General features: G+C 33.5%; 1 protein-coding gene across 10 annotated transcripts in view; it reads left to right on the top strand.

Moving 5' to 3' along the window:
• LOC141337488 (microtubule-associated protein 2-like) overlaps positions 1 to 24,106 on the top strand; it is a 39,916-nt gene extending 15,810 nt beyond the window's left edge. For 3 of the 10 annotated variants that reach the window (XM_073843318.1, XM_073843319.1, XM_073843317.1), the window contains exons 6-13: positions 789 to 974; positions 2,041 to 2,185; positions 4,270 to 4,326; positions 7,110 to 7,429; positions 17,998 to 18,090; positions 20,532 to 20,613; positions 22,332 to 22,443; positions 22,540 to 24,106. In XM_073843318.1, the coding sequence (XP_073699419.1) occupies positions 789 to 974; positions 2,041 to 2,185; positions 4,270 to 4,326; positions 7,110 to 7,429; positions 17,998 to 18,090; positions 20,532 to 20,613; positions 22,332 to 22,443; positions 22,540 to 22,765 (1,221 nt within the window). In that variant the 3' untranslated portion in view covers positions 22,766 to 24,106. Of the gene's footprint in view, positions 1 to 788; positions 975 to 2,040; positions 2,186 to 4,269; positions 4,327 to 7,109; positions 7,430 to 17,997; positions 18,091 to 20,531; positions 20,614 to 22,331; positions 22,445 to 22,539 lie in introns of all 10 variants that reach the window. The other 7 variants (XM_073843320.1, XM_073843325.1, XM_073843324.1 and 4 more) reach the window with 7 other exon arrangements.
• Positions 24,107 to 25,406: the final 1,300 nt, after the last annotated feature.

Genomic DNA, 25,406 nt, shown 5'->3' on the forward strand with positions numbered 1-25,406 from the left:
TGTTTGCTCTCTTTGAAGATTTGTTTTATTGTTTTATTGCATGGCAGCTGTTTTAAAAATATAAAAATTGAGTTGCCTAAATAATCTATATACTGTATTATCTTATTATTAACTGAGGATTATATTATTATTATTATATTATATTATTATTATTATTATATTATTATTAACTGATTATTTTACCTACATGCATTAGGCAGTAAACAAAATAAGTACCTTCGAAATTGTACAATACAATATCATATATTGAATATATTGCACTGGAAACACAAAGACAAAGTCCTGCTACATGTTTAAACAAGAGTGAAACTGATTAAACAAATGACTACAGGTGGGAAGACAAAAGTCTCTCAAAGTGTCAAAAGCCGATTCGAGCGAGCGAGCGCGTGTTGAGTAGTCGCGCGAGCGCTCATGTGCAGTTGCGCGCGCTAGGCAGCAGGGGGGTCCGTGTACGTTTTATTCATTTCATTTTCAATTTGAAACGAAATAAGCAGAAATAAGAAAACGGCTCATTTATTCGTTTTTTCATTTGTTCACAAAACGAAAAAACGAGATTTCGTTGTTATTTTACTCTCGTGGGTCTGTTTTGCGCGCTTGCTTCATTCACGTGCTTGTGGTTTTCGTGCGCGCGACTTTTGAGTCTATTTAAACGCCATACCCTTGTATCCCCAAATGTGTGGTCAGATGTGGCTCATTTCATTTGGTTAAATCATATCATCTGCTCATGTTTTTGGTTTCATTTTCTCTGTGCATGAATGGCTCATCTGTCCGTGTTCCTCTCATCATAGACCTCCAATCCCACAACACTAACAAAGATCCCCACCTCTAAAATTCGGGCCGAGGCTTTGCTGCCAGCCCGGCCGAACTCTGCCAGCTCCTCCAATAAAAGGAGTCTGTTGGTGGAGGCAGATCTTTATGAGCCCCGCCCTTCTTCAGCGGGCCCACAAGTTTCGCAAAATTCCTATGCTGTAAAGGTAAGCAAGGAGCGAGATGGTTGAAAAATCTATTTGCTTCTGCACAGTACCTGTACTAGCTAATCCAGAAAGCATGCTTTGCACTATGCTTTCCAAAAAGCAAGCTATCCTAAAATTTGTTAACCTAAAAGTGAAAAATAATGATTTTCTCACCTCATGTTGTTGCAAATCTCATGACTTTCTTCTGAAGAATACAGAAGGGGAAATGTTATGAACAGTGTTGGGGTTAACACATTACAAGTAACACAAGTTATGTAATAAGATTACTTTTTCCAAATAACTAGTAAAGTAACGCATTACTTTTTAATTGACAAAGAAAATATCTCACTTTTTCAAATAAGTAACACCAGTTACTTTTTCACCCATTTATTGATTGAAAGCTCTCCTGCCCCCATGTTGAGAGAAATCAGGATTAAGATGTTACTTTAGTTCTAGAATAAATGTGAACATGCATTAATTCATCTCACTCACAAAAAAACAGATTCAGTATTTCTCAAAATGAATAAAAACAGTAAAAAATTCAACCCAGAATATGCAATAATTAAATAATCCCATTTTATTAACCACCGTCTTTGCTGCTGACCTTCAATGATCCATTTCATCCATACTAATAAGCAAAAATTACTCAATATAATCTAAAATTTGTTTCTCCTTTTTTATTGCTAAAGAGTTGACTCTGCGGTCTACTGTACAGGCGTGAATTTACTTATCTCTAAGCCTGAAGCTTTAGGCGTGAAAAGGCTTTTACATTTACCAAAAATATAACTTTTTATATGAAAAACAAACAAGCAAGCCCTGCCCAGACTTAAAAAGTAACGCAAAAGTAACATAACACATTACTTTCCGTAATTAGTTACTTTTTTAGGGAGAAACTCAATTATGTAATGCATTACTTTTAAAAGAAACTTTCCCCAACACTGGTTATGAATTATAAAGAGAGATTTTTCTTAAAAGAAATAATGCTGAATTCCAAATAATGACATGAGGGGAGTAAATTTAAATTTTAGGGTGAACTATCCCATTATGTTCATCATGATTCTAACAGGATTAATGACTCTGTCCTCAGGATGGTGGTTCTCGTAGCCCAGAGAAGAGGTCGTCCCTTCCACGGCCAGCATCCATACTAACCCGCCGTCCACACATGGCTGATCATGAGGAGAGCTCCACCTCCATTACCAGCTCTGGGTCCACAGCACCACGCAGGCCCACGTGTAAGAGGCATTCTCTTGTACCTGCAAAATCGCTATGTATATTTTTTATTGGTTCTATCTCTAGATAGAAATTAAAATAGTGAATTGAATCAGAAGTATGAGACAAATTACCACGGAAAAGCTATTGTTTTTTTGCTTTTAATCAAGGAAATACTGAAGTATTGTGGCTTGTAAAATTAAAAATAACCAGCAGATAAGCAATATGCATTTTTTAAATACAAGTAAAGTACAACCACATAATCAAATAATATTTGGCAATGATCAGACTTTATCACTGATTTTGATTATATACACGACTTACTACAATTAAATGAATACAAGTCATTTTATCAGTATTTCATGCTTTTTATTTAAATATTCTTTGACAAAAAGCCAGTATGCGCTGCAAAAACTGATGAAAGAAGCACTAATCTAAACTCTTTTTATGAGATGCCTGAAGTATTTTCTTAAAGGAGAAGTTCACTTCCAGAACAAAAAAATTACAAATAATTTACTCACCCCCTTGTCATCCAAGATTTTCATGTCTTTCTTTTGATCAGTCGATAAGAAATTGTTTTTTGTGGAAAACATTTAAGGAATATTCTCTGTATAGTGGACTTCAATGGTCCCTTCGAGTTTGAACTTCCAAAATGCAGTTTAAATGCAGCTTCACAGGGCTTGATCCCAGCCTAAGAAGTAGAGTCTTATCTAGCGAAATGATCAGTCATTTTCTAAACAAATTGATCATTTATATACTTTATAACCTCAAACGCTGGTCTTGTCTATTCTCTGCGATGCGCATGCGAACTCTGTGTCATCCGGATCAATACAGTTAGAGTATGTAGAAAATTTCCCATCTCATTTTCTTCTCCAACTTTAAAATCGTCCTACATCACTGTAGAAGTACCGACCCAGTGTTTACAAAGTGAACATGCGGAGAAGATAAAACGCCCTTTACAAAAAAGGTAAAACAGCGATGTTGGATAACTTTGAAGTTGGAGAAGAAAACAAGGAGTTTTTCGACCTACCCTAACTGTATTGATCCGGATTACACAGAGTTCGCATGAATAGACAAGACGAGTGTTTGAAGTTAAAAAGTATAGAAGTTGTCAATTTCAGATCGTTTCTCTAGATAAGACCCTACTTCATCAGCTGGGATCACTTAGAGCCCTTTAAAGCTGCATTTAAACTACATTTTGGAAGATCAAACTTGGGGGCACCATTAAAGTCCACTATATGAGGATAATTCCTGAAATGTTTCCCTCAAGAAACATAAATTCTTTACGACTAAAGAAAGAAAGACAGAAACATTTTGGATGGCAAGGGGGTGAGTACATTGTCTGTAAATTTTTGTTCTGGAAGTGAACTTCCAGAAAACAAATTTCTTGATAATTTACTCACCCCCATGTCATCCAAGATGTTCATGTCTTTCTTTTTCAGTTAAAAAAACTAAGATTTTTGAGGAAAACATTCCAGGATATTTCTCCATATAGTGGACTTCAATGGGGATCAGCGAGTGGAAGGTCCAAAAAACAGGTTCAATGCAGATTCAAAGGCCTCTACACAATCCCAGCTGAGTCTTATCTAGCGAAACGATCTGTCATTTAAAAAAAAAAACATTTCTATACTTTTTAACCACAAATGCTCATCTTGAATTAGCTCTGCAATGTGCGTCCATGACTTTGTGGATTACGTAATCACAGAGTGATTAGTTCTTCATCTTCCGGTTCTTCTGCCTACGTCACACGTGACCTTTCCAAGGTGATTACGTAATGCGTGAGGTCAAGCTAGTAGAAGACAAGCATTCAACCTTCAACCTGTTGGCCACCATTGAAGTCCACTATATGGAGAAAAATCCTGAAATGTTTTCCTCAAAAACCTTAACTTCTTTTCAGCTGAAGAATAAAAACATGAACATCTTAAATGACATGGGGTGGGTAAATTATTGGGACATTTTTATTCTGAAAGTGAACTAATCCTTTAAAGCTGCTTGGATGCATTCGGATCTATTTTAGAGCACATTCAACCTCTGCCTCGGTATCTACGAACTTTCTTTAACTTATTATCACTATATACTCACCCCGTCTCTTCTCCTGCTCCTGTAGCGTTCCGTACTGAAGTCAAAGCACAGCACAGGACAGGCAGGTCTCATAGTATGACAGGTATAGAGTATCAGTCCCTAATGTTTTCACTCTGTTTGTTGTTGGTATTTCATACCTGCTGTCCTGTGCAAGGATACAGTCACCATAAAAAATACAGTGCCATTAAAAGTTATTCACCTTGACTGTGCATTTTGTTACAGCATTTGAACCACAATCATCACTCATCTATTTACTGTAAAATCTGAACTAACTAATCCAAAAAGGGTGAATCATTTTAAAAGGCACTGTTATACATAAGTTTTTTTTTTTACTTTTATGTTTTGCACTTTTATGTACACATGCATGTGAGTATAAACACTTTTCCTTTTTGTGTTTTTGCCATTTCCAGTTCCATTAAAAATGTCTGTATACATTTTGACCTTTAAAAATCAATAAAATGATCATATTATCATCATCATTTACAGTGGTGACCAAAAGTCAGAAAAATGGCAAAAAATGACTTTTAAATTACATTCTGACTAGTCTACTTTTTTTCCAGTAAAAAGATTCTAAAATCTTTAAAACAAGATGCACTCGAAAAGCAACATTGCATAAGATATTAGATATTATGCATATGCATAAGATATTAGGACTATAATATTTGCTTTTTATATATTATATTGGGGTCTTGGGGTACTTTTTAAATGTTTTTTGAAAGAAGCTCTCCTGGTTTATTTGATCAAAAATACAATAAAACAGTAATATTAGGAAATATTTTAAAATATCACATGATCTTTGAGAAATCATTCTAATATGCTTATTTAGTACTCAAGAAACATTTCTTATTATTAATAATATAGACAGTTGTGCTGCTTAATATTCTTGTGGAAACATTGATGCTTTTTTCAGTGTTCTTTAATATAAGTTAAGTAGATTTTTCATTTTATTTATTTATTTTTTGTAACTTTATAAATGTCTTTACTGTCAATTTTGATCAATTTCAAGCATCCTTGCTTAATAATATATGTGACCCTGGACCACAAAACCAGTCTTAAGTCGCTGGGGTATATTTGTAGGAATAGCCAAAAATACATTGTATGGGTCAAAATTATAGATTTTTCTTTTATGCCAAAACTCATTTGGAAATTAAGTAAAGATCATATTCCATGAAGATTTTTTTTGTAAAATTCCTACTATAAATATATCAAAATGTAATTTTTGATTTGTAATATGCATTAAGAACTTAATTTGGAGAACTTGATTTTCTCAGTATTTTGATTTTTTTGCACCCTCAGATTCCAGATTTTCAAATCGATGCATCTCGGCCAAATATTGTCCTATCCTAACAAACCATACATCAGTAGAAAGCTTATTTATTGATGCATACATCTCAGTTTTGTAAAATTTAACCTTATGACTGGTTTTGTGGTCCAGGGTCACATATATAAAAAAACTAATTGTACATATAGCAGTAGATATTAAAAACAATTTCTGGAAACAATTCTCAATGTGTTATGCAGTGTTGCTGTTGTTTTCTCTCAAATTATGCTGATAATGTAACTTGGGGAAAAAAGAAGAAAAAAACGTAATAGGAGCATTCTGACTAATGGATTTTGGACTCCACTGTTTGTTTTCTGTGAGAAATAAGAGCAAGTCATCTTCACTTATGTTTGCTGATGTTGAACTTTTTAAATTCCTAGCTTCCTAATTCCTTTACTGTCAATTTTGATCAGTGTTGTTTTCGTCAACGATGACGATGATGAAATCCTTTCGTTGACGCAACTTTTTTTCATGACGATAACGAGACGATGACGAGATAAAAATGGCTCGTTGATGACTAAAACATGATGAGACGTGTGTGAGTTTTCGTTGACGACACGAGAATAGATGAAAATGTTAGTGGGTGGTCCGTCAGACGTTTAAAATGCACAACATTTCTGCTTATTGTGCATGCCAATTAAAACCTAAAAAGTATTTGCCGCTATGGCAAGCCGTTTTAGCATTAAATACTCTTTGCCATACTAGTAGGCTATGGCAAGCCGTTTTAGCATTCTATCCTTGTTTGGTTACGCCCACCACCTGACGTGCAGTGCACAACGTGCTCAACATGTCACATTATTGTCACTCAGACAGACAGACAATTAACCATGATGGCGGCAGTTTGCACATTATTTCAAATATATGTCTTTTATGTCTAAAACCATTCCTTCATTATTGTAATTATTGGTGAAAATAGTCGATCCGGAAGCTCACATTGAGTTGAACTATAGATCTGCTATTTTCACAACTTATAAGTGACACTACCCAACAGCAAAATACTTACTGACCTACATTAATTTGTTAAAAGACTACTTTCGCCCCTTTTTTTGACTAAAACTAGACTAAAACCTTTATGACTTTTCGTCGACTAAAATTGGACTAAAACTATCACATATAGAAGTGACTAAAATTTGACTAAAACTAATAAGCATTTTAGTCCAAAAGACTAAGACTAAGACTAAATCTAAGATGGTTGTCAAAAACAACACTGATTTTGATCAATTTCAAGCATCCTTGCTTAATAAAGATAATAGTATATATATAATTTTTTTTATTAAATTTTTTTATAATTTATCAGTATATATTAAAAACAATTTCTAAAAAACACAAAATCCTCAATGTATTATGCAGTTTTGCTGTTGTTTTCTCTCAAATTATGCTGATAATATAACTTGTGAAAAAAAAATGCATAATAGGAACATTTTGACTAATGGACTTTAGACTCTTTTAGACAAAAATATGAGCAAGTCATCTTCACATTTGTTGCTGATGTTGCACTTCCTAATTCCTAGCATTTAAACTGCTTATTTCTATTTCCACTAAAGGCGTAGAGAGTGCTCGGTCCCGCTCGGCCCGCAGTGGCACCTCCACACCCCGGACGCCTGGGTCCACGGCCATCACCCCTGGAACCCCTCCCAGCTACTCTTGCCGTACCCCGGGCACCCCCCACACTCCGGGCACCCCAAAATCTCTCAGTCTGCTGTCCCAGGAAAAGAAAGTGGCCATCATCCGAACACCTCCAAAATCCCCGGCGACTACTCCCAAACAGCTGCGCGTCGTTAACCAGCCACTGCCTGACCTCAAGAACGTCAAATCCAAGATCGGTTCTATTGACAACATCAAGTACCAGCCCAAGGGGGGCCAGGCAAGTCCAAATGCTCACAATTCATCTTAATTTCGCCTCAGCTGATGCTAATAGCCAACTATCCACTCTCTTTTTCCCTCCCCATCTGTCTTTCTTGCTGTTGTTATGCTCCTTCAGGGTCGATTCTGTCCCCTGTGGGCACACTGTCCTTTCAAGTGTGCTTTACTGTGTCTCGCACTCATCACTATTGCCTTGTGTCTGCATGTATCAATTCACTGTGTGCATACTAATGGCTGCACATAAGAGCTGTTGGGCTAGTTCTCTCGTTTTAGATTGACTTGTTCCTTGCCTGACTGGAAGGTAATGTATTCTTGTGACATGGCATTTATTCTCATGCTCTAAAATATTACCTATCATGTATGGACCCTTTTCACCATACTATGATGATGCGTTTCAACGGTCATTAGCATCATAAGTTTTTTATATTTATACACTTTGTATTATATCACCTTTACATGAAGGTACAAAAAAACGAGTTAATACTAAGGTGTTTGTTATGCCGCGTCTATGGGAGGGATGTTAAATTTGACATCTTTTTCTTGTGACTGTCGATATCAGTCTCTCAATTTTTCCTCTTGATAGAAAGTAGTTTTTATTTTGCTATTTGAGCAAATGGGAATGCAAAAATATATTTGTGGTACTCTCCCATTCACTGCTGTCAGATTTCACCTAACTATGACGACTACTGCTGCTGAGAAACCCAGAAATGTGAGAAAGGTCCATTTAATTAAAGATCTAAAATAGCCACATTTAATAGAACATTCTTAACATAAAATATTTCATTTGAGTGTTTTCTTTCTTTCTTTCTTTCTTTCTTTCTTTCTTTCTTTCTGTCTTTATATATATATATATATATATATATATATATATATATATATATATATATATATATATATATACTTCTTATATACTTCTTATAAATTAATATTAGGGCTGTCAGTCAATAAAAAACATTAGATTCAATTGATTTTTTTTTTATCGCATTATTGTTTAATAGTTAATTGATAAATTGACAGTCATAAATGTACATTAAAGTTATAGTCATGATATATAGTAAATGTATCATTTATCATCACATTATGTTTTAATGTAATGCTATATTATTAATGTTTTACATTAATACTGTATATACACTAACATTCAAAAGTTTGGGTCAGTAAGATTTAAAAATAATAATAATTAATGAATAAATTAATGAATTGAGTTATTAAAAAATTAAAAGTGTCAGTAAAACACACACACACACACACACACACACACACACACACACACACACACACACACACACACACACACACACACACAATGAAACAATAACATTTTAAGCAATATTAACTAAGGAAATAGTTTGGATTTTAATGAATATTTTGAAATATATATATTGGAAGAAATATTTTAAATATATTAAAATAGAAAACAGTTTAAAATGTAAAGTTATTTAACTGTATTATTGTTTTTGGTGTATTTATGATTACATAAATGCAGCCTTGGTAAAAAAAATTGACTTTTTTCAGAAACATTGCATCATATTGACCCCAAACTTTTGAGCAGTGGTTTAAAAATATGTTTTTATAAAAAAATATACATTTTTAACACTTTTAAATGCCATTAAGTTTTGCCTGAGTACTAAAAAAATAAGTAATATGATTTCTGTTTAGTATTTTACTTCCTTTAAGGAAATGCCTGAGAATTCTTGGATTGTATCCAACTTATTCTTCAACGTAGAAGTACAGTGCCTTGCGAAATTATTCATACCCTTTCATTTTTTTCACATTTTGTTATGTTGCTGCCTTATGTTAAACTACTTTAAATTACTTTTTTCCCACATCAATCTACACTCCCTACCCCATAATGGCAAAGCAAAAAAATTGGTTTTTAACATTGTGCAAATTTATTAAAAATAAAAAACTGAAAAGATCCCGTTGCATAAGTATTCATACCCTTTTTTGGGACACTCGAAATTTAGCTCAGGAGCATTCATATTGCTTCTAGATGCTACTACACTTCGAGTGGAGTTAAACTGTGGCCAGTTCATTTGAATGAGTATGATTTAGAAAGGCACACACCTCTCAGAAAAGGTCTAACAGCTGAAAATGCATATCAGAGCAAAAACCAAGTCCTGAGGTCAAGATATAACTGCCTGTAGAGCTCAGTGACAGACTTGGGTTTTTTAATAAATTTGTAAAATTTACACTCCATACACCATAATAATGACAAAGCAAAAACCAGATTTGCCAATTTTACAAATTTATTAAAAATAAAACACTGACATAAGTACATTGCATAAGTATTCATACCCTTAACTCAGTACATAGTTGAAGCACCTTTACAGCCTCAAATCTTTTTGGGTATGATGTGACAAGCTTTGCACATCTGCATTTGGCAATTGTCTGCCATTCTTTGCCTCACCTTTTCTCTCAAGCTCTGTCAGTTTGGATGGGGGCTGGCAGACATTTTCTAGAGTCCTAGTTGTTCCAATCGTCTTCCATTATGGATAATGCTTCTGTGAACCTTCAGTGCCGCAGATTTTTTTCTGAACTCTTCCCTAGATCATTGCCTTAACGCAAGTCTGTCACTGAGCTCTACAGGCAGTTATCTTGACCTCGGGACTTGGTTTTTGCTCTGATATGCATTTTCAGCTGTTAGACCTTTTCTGAGAGGTGTGTGACTTTCTAAATCACACTCATTCAAATGAATTTGCCACAGTTTAACTCCACTCGAAGTGTAGTAACATCAAGAAGCAATATGAATGCTCCTGAGCAAAATTTTGAGTGTCCCAGAAAAGGGTATGAATACTTATGCAACGGGATCTTTTCAGTTTTTTATTTTTAATAAATTTGCAAAAATGTTAAAAAGCTATTTTTTGCTTTGCCATTATGGAGTAGGGAGTGTAGATTGATGTGGGGGAAAAAGTAATTTAAAGTAGTTTAACATAAGGCAGCAACATAACAAAATGTGAAAAAAATTAAGGGGTATGAATAATTTTGCAAGGCACTGTAAGCCTATGGGTGAGACCTCCGATCAGTAGACACTATAGGGAAATAATGAGAAGAATAACAACATTAAGTAAACGAAAAACTTTTTTTTACACTACAAGCCAATGTGCTCATAAGACAATACATTAAAATAATATGGTAAGACACTCCAGTTTTGCAATATCAAGGAGCAAAACAAGCTGTTTTGTACAGTTAAAAATAGCTGGACGTGGATGAGACCTGAAGCCAAACCCATAAAATTGATAAATTTATGATATTTCTGATATCAAATTATGATATCAGAAATATCATAATTTGTTTTCTGAAGATGAACAAAGATCTTACAGGTCTGCAACGTTGTAATTAATAACACAATTTTCATTTTTTGGTAAACTATCCCTTAATATGTTTTTGCAGTATTAAACTAAACATTTTGGTACATTTATTAATTTTATCTTCATGTACTCTTACGGGAAAAATAATGTGGATAGTAGGTTGTAGAACAACTGGATTGCATTCTGAGGTTGTGGAAACTTTGAGTATACACACATAAATGCCCATACAGATAGGCACCAGGGTGGTTGTCCGCCTATGTCTAGGACATGCTGGTCTTTACCGGAAGGTTTGCTTTCCGGGTTGAAGAGTTCAGTAGGGACGATGGGAACAGGCTCGTGATGTAAACACCTCTTGTGTTTTTAGGTCATTTCATGCAAGCTTGCAGTAATGACCAGAGTGTAGGCTGCGTGTTGGAGTGACATGTTTATGTCTTGCTTGTGGCAGAGTGCAGCAGTGCAGAGAAAAGGATTTCATCAGCCAAAGGAGTGGGAGATTGTGAGGTTACTGCGGTGGGAGACTGCAGTGAGAAACTATGAGGAAGGACATTAAATGACATTGGAGTAATTGAGTTTGTCTGTCGTGTATGTCTTAGAGACAGTGTGTTGTTGATGTTTTTTTTTTAATTGGGGAGCATCTTTCTTGCTCTTTTAAAGTAAAAACAGAGCTCAATATTAAACAATTCGATTTTAAGCAGTAGTAACTAAGGAAAAATGTTGGACAGTATTTATTTCTATCATTAAATGACTGGACTATAAAAGTATGGAAGCCTGTTTCTGCCAATGAATAAGAAAAAATGTTATTGCTACTTTTTATCTCACAATTCTGACTTTTTTTCTCAAAATTGTGAGATATAATCTCGCAATTTCGAGATTAAAAGGCAGAATTGCGCAATATAAACTTGCAAACCTAAAAAATGAAGTCAGAACTGAGACTTTTTTTTTCTCCGAATTGCATGATATAAAGTCAGAATTGTGTGTTATCTTACAATTCTGACTTTATAACTTGTAGTTGTGAGAAAAAGTTAGAATTGTAAGTTTGAATCACACATTCCTGAGCGAAAAAGTCAGAATTGTGAGATATAAACTCGCAATTTCGAGATTAAAAGTCAGAATTGCGAGATATAAACTTGCAATCCTAAAAATGAAGTCAGAATTGCGAGGTATAAACTCGCAATTCCGGCTTTTTTCTCAGAATTGCATGATATAAAGTCAGAATTGTGAGTTTATATCTTAAAATTCTGACTTTATAACTTATAGTTGTGAAAAAAAGTTAGAATTGTAAGCTTGTATCACACATTCCTGAGAAAAAAGTCAGAACTGCATGATATAAACTCGCAATTGTGTGTTAAATTCAAAATTGTGAGATATAAACCTGCAATTCTGAGATAAAAAGTCATAATTGTGAGTTTATATCACGCATTTGAGAAAAAAGTCAGAATTGTGAGTTTGTATCTTGCAATTCTGACTTTATACCTTGCAACTGCAAGATAAAGTCAGAATTGCAAGTTTGTGTCATGCATTTCTGAGAAAAAAGTCAGAATTGTCAGATGTAAACTCGCAATTGTGAGAAAAAAAGTCGGAATTCGCAATTACCTTTTTAAAATTTTTAAATTCAGCAGTGGAAATGGGCTTCCATAGCAAAGTGTCTATTTACATTTCCATTTCATTTTTATTTATATGTTTACATTTATGTTGTTTAAAAAATATTTTTAAAATGTTTTTTTAAGAATTAATTCGCTAACATTTCTTATTATTTTTTTTATCTTATTTTTAAAATCTTTTTTCCCCAATTAAGTTTATTTATACTGTTAATGGAGGTTTTTTTTTTTTTTTAACATCAAAGTATTTTATATAAAGAATGAACAGTTATGTTTTACTCAATATAGTGTATAAGACTTTGATAGTATGCTGAATTTAAAAGTTAAAAGTAAATTAGTAAAGAACAGTTAATTTTATTCCAAAGGTAAATTAAATCTAAAGGTCACAATAGATGAACAGGCCTAATGTTAGTAATATGTTAGCAATGTTAATAATGTTAGAGTTTTTTTTCTCCCCCATCAGAACAGTCATAATTTAGTTTTTTAAATAATAATTAAATCATTTTAAATAATAATTAACGGTGATATTAACTTAATACAGTGTATAAGACCTTGGTTTAATGTTATTTTATTCCAAATTAACTACTAAGGTTAAAACTACATAATCTTAACTAACATGTTAACCAAAATGTAGATTGTGACCCCTTGTAAGCGATGACTAAAATATACTGAAAAGCAACAAGTAAATCATCATCACTTTGTATGTTTGTCACTACTTTCTTAAGTCCTCCTGAGTCCTGTAGACTTTATAGTGATGAGTCATCTAGTGAAAATGGCATCGGAGTTCATTTGGTGGGCACTCAGGACACCCCGAGGAGGGGCGTGTTGTATAACCTCTGACTTGGCCTGAATCTGTCTGGGCCCAAATGCTCCCTCACCCCTGGATGACAGCGGGTGTCTCCCCAGCATAGTCACTCACAAAACAGGTCTAAGAGACAGTGACATAAGCCACAGTCTCTCAGGGTTGAGTGACCGGTCATGTGGCGGCCACTGCCAGTCTGTGTTTGCCCAAGGGTGAGACTGGGTAAGAGTGCCGTGCCTGTTTGTGCCTTAATGGCATAATATGTCTACTGAGGGCCACTGAAGCGGACAGGGACAGTCTGAAAACTTGAAAATCGAAAAACTCGGAAAGCATATGCATGTTTAGTAATGTCAGGATATTTCATTAGATTAATATTATAAATAAAATATCTAAAAGTTACATCAACTCTAGAGCTTTGTTATGCAGATATTAGCTTGTTCTCTTCCAAATAAATTTAAAACGTTTTTACTTGACAGATATACTTTACAGAAATAATTTATCATTTTAAAAATAATTAACAATATTAAATAATATTAATGTAATTAATGATGATATTTATTTCATACAGTATATACCATTTTGACATTTCTGTTGAGATCATGTCATACCTCAATTTTTAAATCTTAAGACTTAATTAGTATGAATTATTTAATTATTGATATATTTTTTTAAGATTTATTTTTTGGCATTTTTGCCTTTATTATGATAGGACAGATCAGACATGACAGGAAGCGAAGTGGGAGAGAGATGCGGGGCGAGATCGGGAAAGGTCCTCGAGTCGGGATTCGAACACGGGATGCCTGTCGATATTTATTTATTGAAAAAAATATTTTATTTATTATCTTATTTATATATTATTATTGTTGTAAAAAATTTGTTTTATTTATATTTTATTTTTTTGGTCATACATTTACACACTGTATTACTTTAAAATGTAAAGAGAAAAAAGTTACTATGACTAAACAATTTTTTCACCAATAAGTGAGTCTTGTAGAGGGACATTTCCAATGAAATCATACTGACGTTCATTTAAGTTGTTAGTCAACATTTTTTTTTTTTACATTTTCAAAATTTTATTTTATTTTATTTTATTTTATTTTATTTTATTTTACTGGCCATGCATTTACACACTGTATTATTTTAAAATATACAGAGAAAAAAGCTATTATGACTAAACTATTTTGTCAACCATAAGTAAGTCCTATAGAGTAGCATTCCCACTGAGATCATATTAAATGAACTCCATAAAGTCTATTTAAATTGTTAGTGAAGGTTTTTTTCTTTCAAAATTTAGTTTTTCATGACCATATTTCACTTCCAACTTTTTTCATTTTTCTACTGCTCTGCCTTTAGGACTTTACATTTTTTTTACAAGATATTAATATAAATTTTATTTTATTTTATTTTATTTTATTTTATTTTATTTTATTTTATTTTATTTTATTTTATTTTATTTTATTTTATTTTATTTTATTTTATTTTATTTTATTTTATTTTTTTATTTTATTTTATTTTATTTTATTTTATTTTACTGGCCATACATTTACACACTGTATTGTTTTAAAATGTAAAGATAAAAAAGTTACTATGACTAAAGTATTTTGTCACCAATAAATGAGTCCTTTACAGTGACATTCCCATTGAGATCTATTAAATGAAGTCCATAAAGTCCAATTAAATTGTTAGTGAAAGTTTCATGACCATATTTCACTTTCAACTTTTTTCATTTTTGTACTGCTCTGCCTTTAAGACTTTAAAAAATTGTTTTTATTTTATTTCATTTATTTTTTTATTTTCTGGTCATAAATTTGACTATTTGAATATTTCACTTGCAACTTTCCATCCCTTAAAAAATAATTTTTTGTGCTGCCGTTTGTGTTGCTAAGCCTTTAAGACTTTGAAAACAGAATGAGCCTTTTTGCAGCTTAGTTTCGATAAATGCTGAAATGGTGGAAGTTCTATATGTTGTAGTATGTGTTTATGTTCATGGTTACCTCATTATATGACCTATTTAACATCATCTGTGTGTGTTTGTGTGTGTGTGTGTGTGTGTGTGTGTGTGTGTCTATGTATATTTCATGGCACTTTTGATTACTCTAACCTACCACATTTGACTTGAAGAGTGTATGTAGACTCGTGATCTTTCATGACTCATGTATTTTTGAAGACCAAACACAGACGATCGCTCTGGCTCCAGTGCAGCTGCCTCTCTCCTGGAAGGGTCATCGTCTGTGCTTTGTTCTCCATCAGCCCCTCTGCGTCGATATTAAATGTACCTCATTCAGGTTCGCAGTCTCTCAGTAGGCCGATATGTGTGTAAGAGTGTGTGTTTAAGAGATTTCAGTAACATTGACTACAGTTGTTCACTTTGACCTGCTTCCTGAACCAGCCCAGGTCTAAATCCCTATTCCCTAATAAATTAACAGTCTTTGAAAACAGCTGAGGCCAGTTAAAAGCATGCTACTACAGCAGCTTGATAGTGAGTGCACTGTTAAAGGCGTCTGTTCCACTGCAGTAACAACTAAATGGATTGTGCATCAGATGATGTGTGAAACTGTCACTGTACATTGATTACAGCAGTCAGATGTCATTGTTTGACTCGGCCGGGTGATGGACTGCAGTACAGTTAGCCTTTATAGACTATAAATCATACCAGCTGATTCATAAAAATGATTTTTCTTGGCCTCTCAGGTATTTCTTGTTCTATTGAAGAGGGGCTTCTTCTATTAAAAGGCCCAATTTACAGTATTTTGTTGCACTATGCAGCTAAATTGAAGAATGCCATTATTTTACCTACCCAGCAGGCACACAATGTCATAAGATGTTAATATTTGGTTAAATTTAAGTTGCGACTTTGGGTGACCAAAATTCAATGTCAATTCAATGTCTTTTGTCAACATTAATTTGATGTCTAATACTGACATCAGCTGATGTTGATATTTTGTTGTTTTTAGGTTGTGTAACCAAAATCCAATGTCAACCTGATGTTACGTTGACGTCTGGTGACTGCTGTGTACGCTGCTGTTCAAATGTTTAGGACCAGTAAGATTTTTAATGTTTGAGTAAAATTTAAAATAGACATCTTTTGTAATACACTACTGTTCAAAAGTTTGGAGTCAGTAATGTTTTTTATTTATTTATTTATTTTTTTCAAATAATTTAATACTTTTATTCAGTAAGAATGTGTTAAATTTATTAAAAGTGATAGCAAAGACTTCTGTTGTTACAAAATATTTCTATTTTGAATAAATGCTGTTCTTTTTAACCTTTTAATTATCAAACAATGCTAAAAAAGTATCACGTTTTCACTATTTTTCCCTGTATTTTTGATTTAAAAAATTGTAACCTTGATGATCAGAAGATGAGTGAATTTTTGAACAGCAGTGTATATTTTCATCATTCTTAATTAATATCAGATTTTCTGTGAACAAAAAAATTTGCTATAATTAGAATTTTATTTTATTTATCGACTAGTCATGAATTTACATATTATTTGATATAATATTTGACATATTTACTTATGTTTACATACGTATTACAAATTATGTTTTATATTTTGTGTTTACACATTATATTATTTTTTCCTTTTAATACTATAATACTGGTCATGAATTTACACAATTATGAAGTTATATTACATATTTAAATAATTACTTAAATGTACATATTATATTGTCTTGTTTAAAATGATCTATTTTTTATTTATTTATTTTTTGTGGTCATGAATTTATATACATTCAAACACACATATCTACACAGTGCCGTGCGAAAGTATTCATACCCCTTAATTTTTTTTCACATTTTGTTGTTGCTGCCTTATGTTAAACTGCTTTACTCCCCATACAGCCTAATGTCAAAGCAAAAACAGAATTGTCATATTTATTAAATTTATTAGAAATAAAAAACCTGAAATAACTACATTGCATAAGTATTCATACCCTTAACTGAGTATTTAACTGAAGTATTTTTGGGTATGATGTTGCAAGTTTTGTATATCAGCATATATACATTTTCAGCATATATCAACATATATATATTATTTTATTTAACTAGTATTGATTTACATAAAGTGTTATGTTCAAATATAAATAAATAAATTGCTGCTTTTATTATACTATTTTGTCACCAATTAGTGAGTCCTCGCAGATTGACTCGCAAAATCCACACTTAATAGGGTGATCTCTTGAGGACTCTTGAAAATGTTGCTAATCAGGACCCCATCAAGAAGTGAAGCTGACATTTGCAGGCGTTAGGACGAGGGAGAGTTTTACATGTTACAGTTAATTAAATTTGTAATGCTTAGCTAAAATTACCTCAGTGTTCAGCCCTTCAGTGATGCTTCCACTAAATGGAAAAACTTTCAGCATTAATTAGCATAAAGTAAGTGAAAGCTTTTCTTATTTGTGTTGATGTAGCATATGGGGGTCTAACTGTTGGAAACAGTGTCAACAATGAATACAGTTGCAATTTAACCCTTAAGGGGTGTTCATGCTGACAGTGATTAAATTACAATGTCTCTGCGCTGTTGGTTGCTGGCGGGCAGACTTTCCTCTCCACTGCAAATTGGTAGTCTGCATATTGTCTTATAGTGCACTTTTGCATAAAGTTTACCTATGCTCAACTTGGCTGCTTCGTCCGGGTATTCGACTAGGTTTTGCCTGGTTCATTTTTTGGCTGAGCACATCAACACAGGGCTCAGGTCCATCTTTGGTGGTGTTATAGGTTGTCATCTAACCGCCTCTGAATACTGATCTGTCTCACCAATGCACGGCTACCAGCTGTCTGTATGTGCGTGTGCATGTATGTGCGTGCGTTTCCATCTTCATTAAAAGAGCCACATATCTTTGTATTTTTCTAGATTCAAATTTTAAACAAGAAGCTGGACTTCAGTCACGTACAGTCAAAGTGCGGATCCAAGGATAATCTGAAGCATTCGCCCCGTGGAGGCAATGTATGTACTGCTCCCTATCTCCCTATGTCTATCTGTCCTTCTTTCCCAAAGCCAGTAGACCTCCACGGTTTTTGACCCTTTAGTCTGTCCTTCCTGGATCTGAGAGTCCTAGACTTCCAACCTAGAAATGTTCCAGACTCATTTCTGCTGCACTGGATGCTCAATGCTACAGATAGGACACACATACTTCAGATTTAATATGGAAAACCTGTATAATATACAAAACTGAAGTCCCTTCTTGTTGTTCATCTCGTGAAAATATATACACCCCATATGTATATATTTGTAGATTGTAATGCAGGTGTTTGATGTTGACCTATCAACACTTGTGTGTCAGTTGTATAGAAGTCATATCAAATAAGATGCATCATCAATCTTTCTTTTCAATATTTCTCTCTTTGAGAAATAAATGTGTTAATTTATGTATTTACTTTATGCACTTACAGTTTTGCTTGACAGACTGTATCATGGAGTAGTTGCAGCAACCTTCATGGCTTCTCGTTCTTGTTTTCTTTAGGTTTCAAGTTCTTCCCTATTATACATACTTTTTAGGTTTTGTTCCAAAACCTAGTGAGCTGCTTTGCTGTCTTAATAATTAACAACTAGTCAAAAGTTTTGGGACAATACGATTTTTAATGTTTTTTAAAGACGTCTCATCTGCTCACCAAGCCTGCATTTATTTGATCCAAAATACAGCAAAAGCAGTAATATTGTGAAATATTTGTACTATTATACATACTTTTTAGTTTTTTTCCAAATCCTAGTGAGCTGTCTGCACAAACAGCAGTTTAAAAGTAATATTGTAAAATGTTACTACAATTTAAAATAGCTGTTCTCTATTTAAATATACAATACCAGTCAAAGGCCTTTGATTTTGATCAGTAAGAAGTCTCTTCTGCTCACCAAGCCTGCATTTATTTTATAAAAGAAATTACAGCAAAAACAGTAAAATTGTAAAATATTTTTACTATTTAAAATAACTGTTTTCTATTTGAATATATTTAAAAAATGTAATTTATTCCTGCGATCAAAGCAACATTTTCAGCATAATTACTCCAGTCTTCAGTGTCACATGATCCTTCAGAAATCATTCTAATATGCTGTTCAAGAAACATTTTTGTTATTAGTATTATTATCAATATTTGAAACAGTTGAGTAAATTTTGTTTTCAGAATATTAGAATGATTTTTGAAGGATCATGTGACTGGAGTAATAATGCTAAAAATTCTGTTTTGAAATCATAGAAATAAATTACATTTTAAAATATATTCAAATAGAAAACTATTATTTTAAATAGTAAAAATATTTCAAAATTCAACTGTTTTTGTACTTTGGATCAAATAAATGCAGGCTTGGTGAGCAGAAGAGACTTTTTAAAAAACATTCAAAATCTTACTGTTCAAAAACTTTTGACTGGTAGTGTATTTTCAAATGTAATTTATTCCTGCAATGGAAATTACTCCGGTCTTCAGTGTCACAATATTCAATTTTAAATTAGATTTGAGTCTTCAGTAATAATTTTCAATACTGTATGATGTATATTAATAATCCTGATTTTTTTTTCACTAAGCTTGTTCTAGTGCATTTATGGGATTGCTTTCGCAGCAAAAGATAAATACAACACTGCTTCACAATTTGACCAAGGCAGCAGTATAATTATGCCTTAAAATCCCAAAGGGCTGTGATGCTACATAGTCAGCTCAATAGGTTTTGGGACAGGGTTGTAGTCTCTCCGTTGTTTCTGACTGTGCATATTGCCAACAGAAATGTCTTGACTGGTGTTTTCGAAATGTCAGAGCTGGTACGTGCTGAATCATGTCTGTGCTTCAATCACATTTGCTTTTTCTTCCCCTCGCAGCAGTCAGTCAGTCACTGTGAGTGACCATAACAGCAAAGCTATAATGACCACACTGTGTAGAGCAGAACGCCAGCAAGGTCAAGGTCATGGGTTGGATTTGCAGAAAATATTATTTATGCTGCCTGTTTAGTTTAGGTTGTGGCCTAAATCACTTTTATTCGTTGGAAATGAAAGATCAATATTCACCAAGCTCCTCAGTAAGAGCAGTTATTTAGTATTCCGAAATAACTGAAGTTTGAGCACACCAGAATCTACCCACTGCAATGTTAACTTTGCCATGAAATTCTAAACAGCTGAATGTCTGCCATTTGATTCAGTGATCTGATGCTGTGTTTGTGATATTCTTTGCAGTTGGTCGGTTTCTTAATGTTGTGGCATCTTCAGCATATGGATCACTTCTGCTTGATTTGCAGCTCAGTTAACCATTTTATGCATTTAGCTGTCTCTGTGCCTTTTTAACTGTTCTTTTGTTTTTTTACATTGCAGCATTATATGTGAAGAAAAACTGGGCGACACCTTGCGTTTAATATCCAGCTGATGTTTAGGCTAATGTTTTGTTCTCAACCTCTGGTGTTTCTCACAGGTTCATATTCAGACTAAGAAGATTGATCTTAGTCATGTGACCTCCAAGTGCGGATCATTGGACAACATCCGCCACAGGCCAGGTGAGCATGCTAATCAGTTTTTAGAAGTTTTAACCACAGATTGGAAATTTGCAGTGTCATGCAGATTGCTTTTAAAGCATGGATGCCTGAGCTAGACTATTGGATGATACAACAGTGCCATCTTGTGGTTAAGTTTTTAATGTCATCCTTTGCCAAACCCATTTCAAGTGATTTAGTCATTTGAAAAGTCTTTTATGTACATCAACAAAAGGTAAAATTTTCTGCTATAAAAATCTGGCAAGCTCTTTTCAGTAATGAACATGATTCAAAATAGCTTCATGATTTAAATTTTTAAATTAAAATGCAAATGTAAAATTTTTAAATGCAATTTCTTTGCCATTGTATTTTGAAGAACATATAGATTTTGTTTTATAAGAAATAAATTGATTGAAAGCATTATATTGATGCCTTTTACATTTATAAAAATGGTCCATAATAGATTTCTATTTTAAATAAATGCTGTTATTTGGAACTTTCTATTCATCAGATTATTCTGAAAATAGTATCATGTTAAGCGCAAAATCATAATATTAAAATGATTACTGAAGGATCCTGTGACACTAAACACTGCTAAAAATCATCTTTGCTCAGGAACAAATTGCGTTTTAAAATATTAAAACAGAAAACAATTACTGTAAATTAACAACTAGTCAAAAGTTTTTGAAGAGTAAGATTTTTAATGTTTTTTAAAAAAGTCTCTTCTGCTCACCAAGCCTGCTTTTATTTGATCCAAAATACAGCAAATGCAGTAATATTGTGAAATATTTTTACTATTTAAAATATCTGCTTTCTATTTGAATATATTTTAAAATGTAATTTATTCCTGTGATCAAATTTAAATTATTATTATAAATTATTATTACTCTTCAGTGTCACATGATCCTTCGGAAATTATTTTAATATGCTGATTTGCTGTTCAATAAACATTTTTTAATATTATTAATATTATCAATATTTAAAACAGTTGAGTACTTTTTTTCAGGATTTTTTGATTTATCTAAAATAAAAAGCATTTGTAACATTATACACTATACAATTCAAAAGCTTTTTGGAAAAAGAAATGATAAAAATTAACATTTTTATTTAGCAAGGATGCTTTAAAACAATGAAAAGTGATAATAAAGACGTGTAATGTTACAAAATATTTTTATTTCAGATAAATGCTGTTCTTCTAAACTTTCTATTCATCAAAGAAACCTGAAAAAAAATTCTACTCAACTTTTTTGAACATAATAATAATAATAATAATAATAAATGTTTTTTTAAGCAGCAAATTGGAATATTAGAATGATTTCTGAAGGATCGTGTGACTGGAGTAATGATGCTAAAAATTCAGCTTCAAATCAGAGAAATAAATTTCATTTTAAAATATATTCAAATAGAAAACAGTTATTTTAAATAGTAAAAATATTTTAAAATTTCACTGTTTTTGCTGTACTTTGGATCAAATAAATGCAGGCTTGGTGAGCAGAAAAGAAAATTAAAAGACTTACTGTCCAAAAACTTTTGACTGGTAGTGAATTTTACAATTGTACTGTTTTTACAGTATTTTTTATCAAATAAATGCCGCCTTAATGAGCATAAAAATATCTTTCAAATACTTTTTTGTAAAATAAAAAAGTTTTACTACTGTAAATCTTTAGATTCTTAAAAAGTCCCGTTCATATGTTTTGATTTGATTTGAATGTGAATGTTTTATGACTCTCTCTGTGTCTCAGGCGGTGGTAATGTGCGCATAGAAAGTGTGAAGCTGGACTTCAGAGAAAAAGCCCATGCAAAGGTGGGCTCCCTGGATAATGCCCACCATATGCCTGGAGGAGGACATGTACAGGTAAGTGCACAAAAGCACTAAAGCATCTTCTTACTTACCCATTCAACATCTAACACGAAGATGACTTAATCGACCATCGCAACTTTCTGTTTCCTGGTTCCCAAGATCGAAAGCCATAAGCTGATGTTCCGCGATGGGGCTAAAGCACGCGTGGATCACGGAGCGGAGATTGTGATCGAGGCACTCAGGCTGTCAGGCGGGACCTCCCCTCACCGGCACAGCCACATGTCCTCGTCCGGAAGCATCAACATGCTCGAGTCGCCACAGCTGGCCACGCTGGCCGAGGATGTGACCGCCGCCCTGGCCAAACAAGGCTTGTGAATCCTCCAAAACGTATCTCCAGTAGTCCCCTTCAGCGGTGTCACGGTTCACCTTTCCTCCCTCTGGTATTTATGGAAGACTACAGATTCACTTTCCATATTCACACTTCCCTCATCTTGCAGAACCCTGTTGTGACTATCTGAAATGGAAAAAAATTTGACCTGTTTTTTTTTTTTGTTTTTTTTTTAATTTAATGAATAATGAATTAGCTAGAGAGGTACCAGTGCTTTTTATTACCCATGTTACATGTGACTTTTTATGGTTGTGTACAGACAGTGGCCTCAAATGCTGGTTTAGGGTCAGCGTCAGCTGTGTTGCGTAAAAGTTGGTTTTATAAAGGGGAATGTGGCGCGACGATCTCATGCTGCACGTGTTATGTTGCCCATTCAGTGCATGGACTCTAAAACATCTCAACTGCGAGTCACGTACGATCAAACACGATATACGCTATAAGGGAATATATTTATAAATATGCCAGCTCTTTGTCTTAACATCTCATGCTCAATCGATAAAAGAAAAAAAGAAAGAAATGATTACTCCTTCGGTAACTTATACCTGTAAAATTGCATTTAAAAAAAAACAACCCTAGATAGTATGACGAGCATGTATTCTAGTAGACAAAAGAGGCTATTTTCTATTTCGAGGGATTTTAGTAAGTTATTTGCTGAAACATTGAATAAAACGAACACATCATGTTTTGTAGATACTAGCGACGATGTTTAGCTTGTACATTATTTCGGATGACCGCACCCCGGCTATCGCTGTCGTTAAGAAACCGTTGCTTCCGTGGATCTTTGTCGGTTAAACACAGTTTAAGCAGATTCGTGCTTTGATTTACACTAAACGATGACGGTTAAAAGACATTCAAGGGCTTACAGGTATACATGAATCATGTAAGATCTGCTCGAATTCGCTTTAGGTCTTAAAGTACGAGTCGAGATGGGAGCAGATCTGGTGTGTTAGGCCCTGTGTTTGTTTGCTGATTCCTGCTTGGATGCTTAGTTTTCTTTCTTAGGATGTGGGAAAAGAAACAAATCAAAACATTAAGAAGGATACTCACTCCGCTTGCATCTGTTTGAACACAGTACTCCAGTATATTTTTTCTCGTCATTTGTGGTTCTCCCCTGCCCCTTTTCCTCTAGATCAGCTGTCATTCGTAGGCTTCTGTGTTTTCTCGGCCCCTCTAAGCCTTACCCACCCTTCCCTCGATTCCCTCAGCTGCTGTAAATGTATTTAAAAGGTCACATAGATGTACGCAGTTTTTTCCTGTTGGTATGATACGGATTATAAATGCCCTTAACAGTTATGACAATAAAAATACAGAAAATCAACAAAACTTTAGTGGATCTATTGTTTTTTTTAAACTTTGTGTTGTGAAATGTTTAATGACTTATGATTGTGCTATTTTTGTCTCCTTACAGGTTTAAAAAACTTGTAAGCCACATTATAGGACATTCTAAGCTAGTGATTTTAGAAAAGGTAAGTATAAAACTCACCCCCATTTCATCCAAGATGTTCATGTACTGCTTTCTTCAGTCAAAATGAAATTGAGGTTTTTGAAGAAAACATTCCAGGATTTTTCTCCTTATGGTGGACTTCAATGAGAGCCAAAGGTCCAAATTGCAGTTTCAGTGCAGCTTCAAAGGGCTCTACACGATCTCAGCTGAGGAATAAGAGTCTCATCTAGCTAAACGATCTGTCATTTTCTAAAGAAAATGTACATTTATATACTTTTTAACCACAAAAGCTTGTCTTGCACTATAAACACATGTATGCGTGACATAGCTGGAAGTACTGACCCAGTGTTTACAAAGTGAACGTGCAAAGAAAGTCAAATGCCCTTTACAAAAAACAATGATTTTGGACAATTTTGAAGTTGGAGGAGAGTTTTTTGAACCAAAGTACACAGAACTAACCGAGCATGATTTTTTCAACGTGATTATGAAATATGTGAAGTTGCGGATGCGCATTTTAGAGCTGGTGCAGTTTTTTAGAAAATGACCAATCGTTTCGCTAGATAAGACCCTTATTCCTCAGCTGGGATCATGTAGAGCCCTTTGAAGCTGCATTGAAACCGCAATTTGGACATTCAACCTGTTGGCCACTGTTGAAGTCCACTATATGGAGAAAAATACTGGAATGTTTTCCTCAAAAACCTTAATTTCTTTTGGACTGAAGAAAGAAAGACATCAACATCTTGGAGGACACAGGGGTGAGTAATTAATCAGAAATTTGATCATTTGGATAAATGGAAGTGAACTAATCCTTTAACCATAGAAACTTAATTGTCATTTTTCAGCTTTTCATTATTAATAATTTGTTAAAGCATTTTTTGCAGGCCTCATGTTTTGAACTCAGTTGTGTAATTGATGGATTCTGACTTTTTCTTAGTATTTGGTAAAATTACAGTCAATTTTAGCATCAGGATGTGGTGAGAAACCCTAATGCTGCGTTCCAGACAACTCGGAATTACACTGTAAAATGTTTTCACATAAAACTTAAAACTTAAAAACCTATACAGTAGTTTAGCAGCTGCCTTAAAATGTTAAGTTAAATTAGCTTAAAACTACAAGTCATTTTAACTTATTACACTAAAAATGAGATTTAACTTGTGAGTTGAAATGACTTAAGTTGATTTAAC

The sequence above is a fragment of the Garra rufa genome, chromosome 6 (assembly GCF_049309525.1).
Source record: "Garra rufa chromosome 6, GarRuf1.0, whole genome shotgun sequence".
Lineage (NCBI taxonomy): Eukaryota > Metazoa > Chordata > Actinopteri > Cypriniformes > Cyprinidae > Garra > Garra rufa.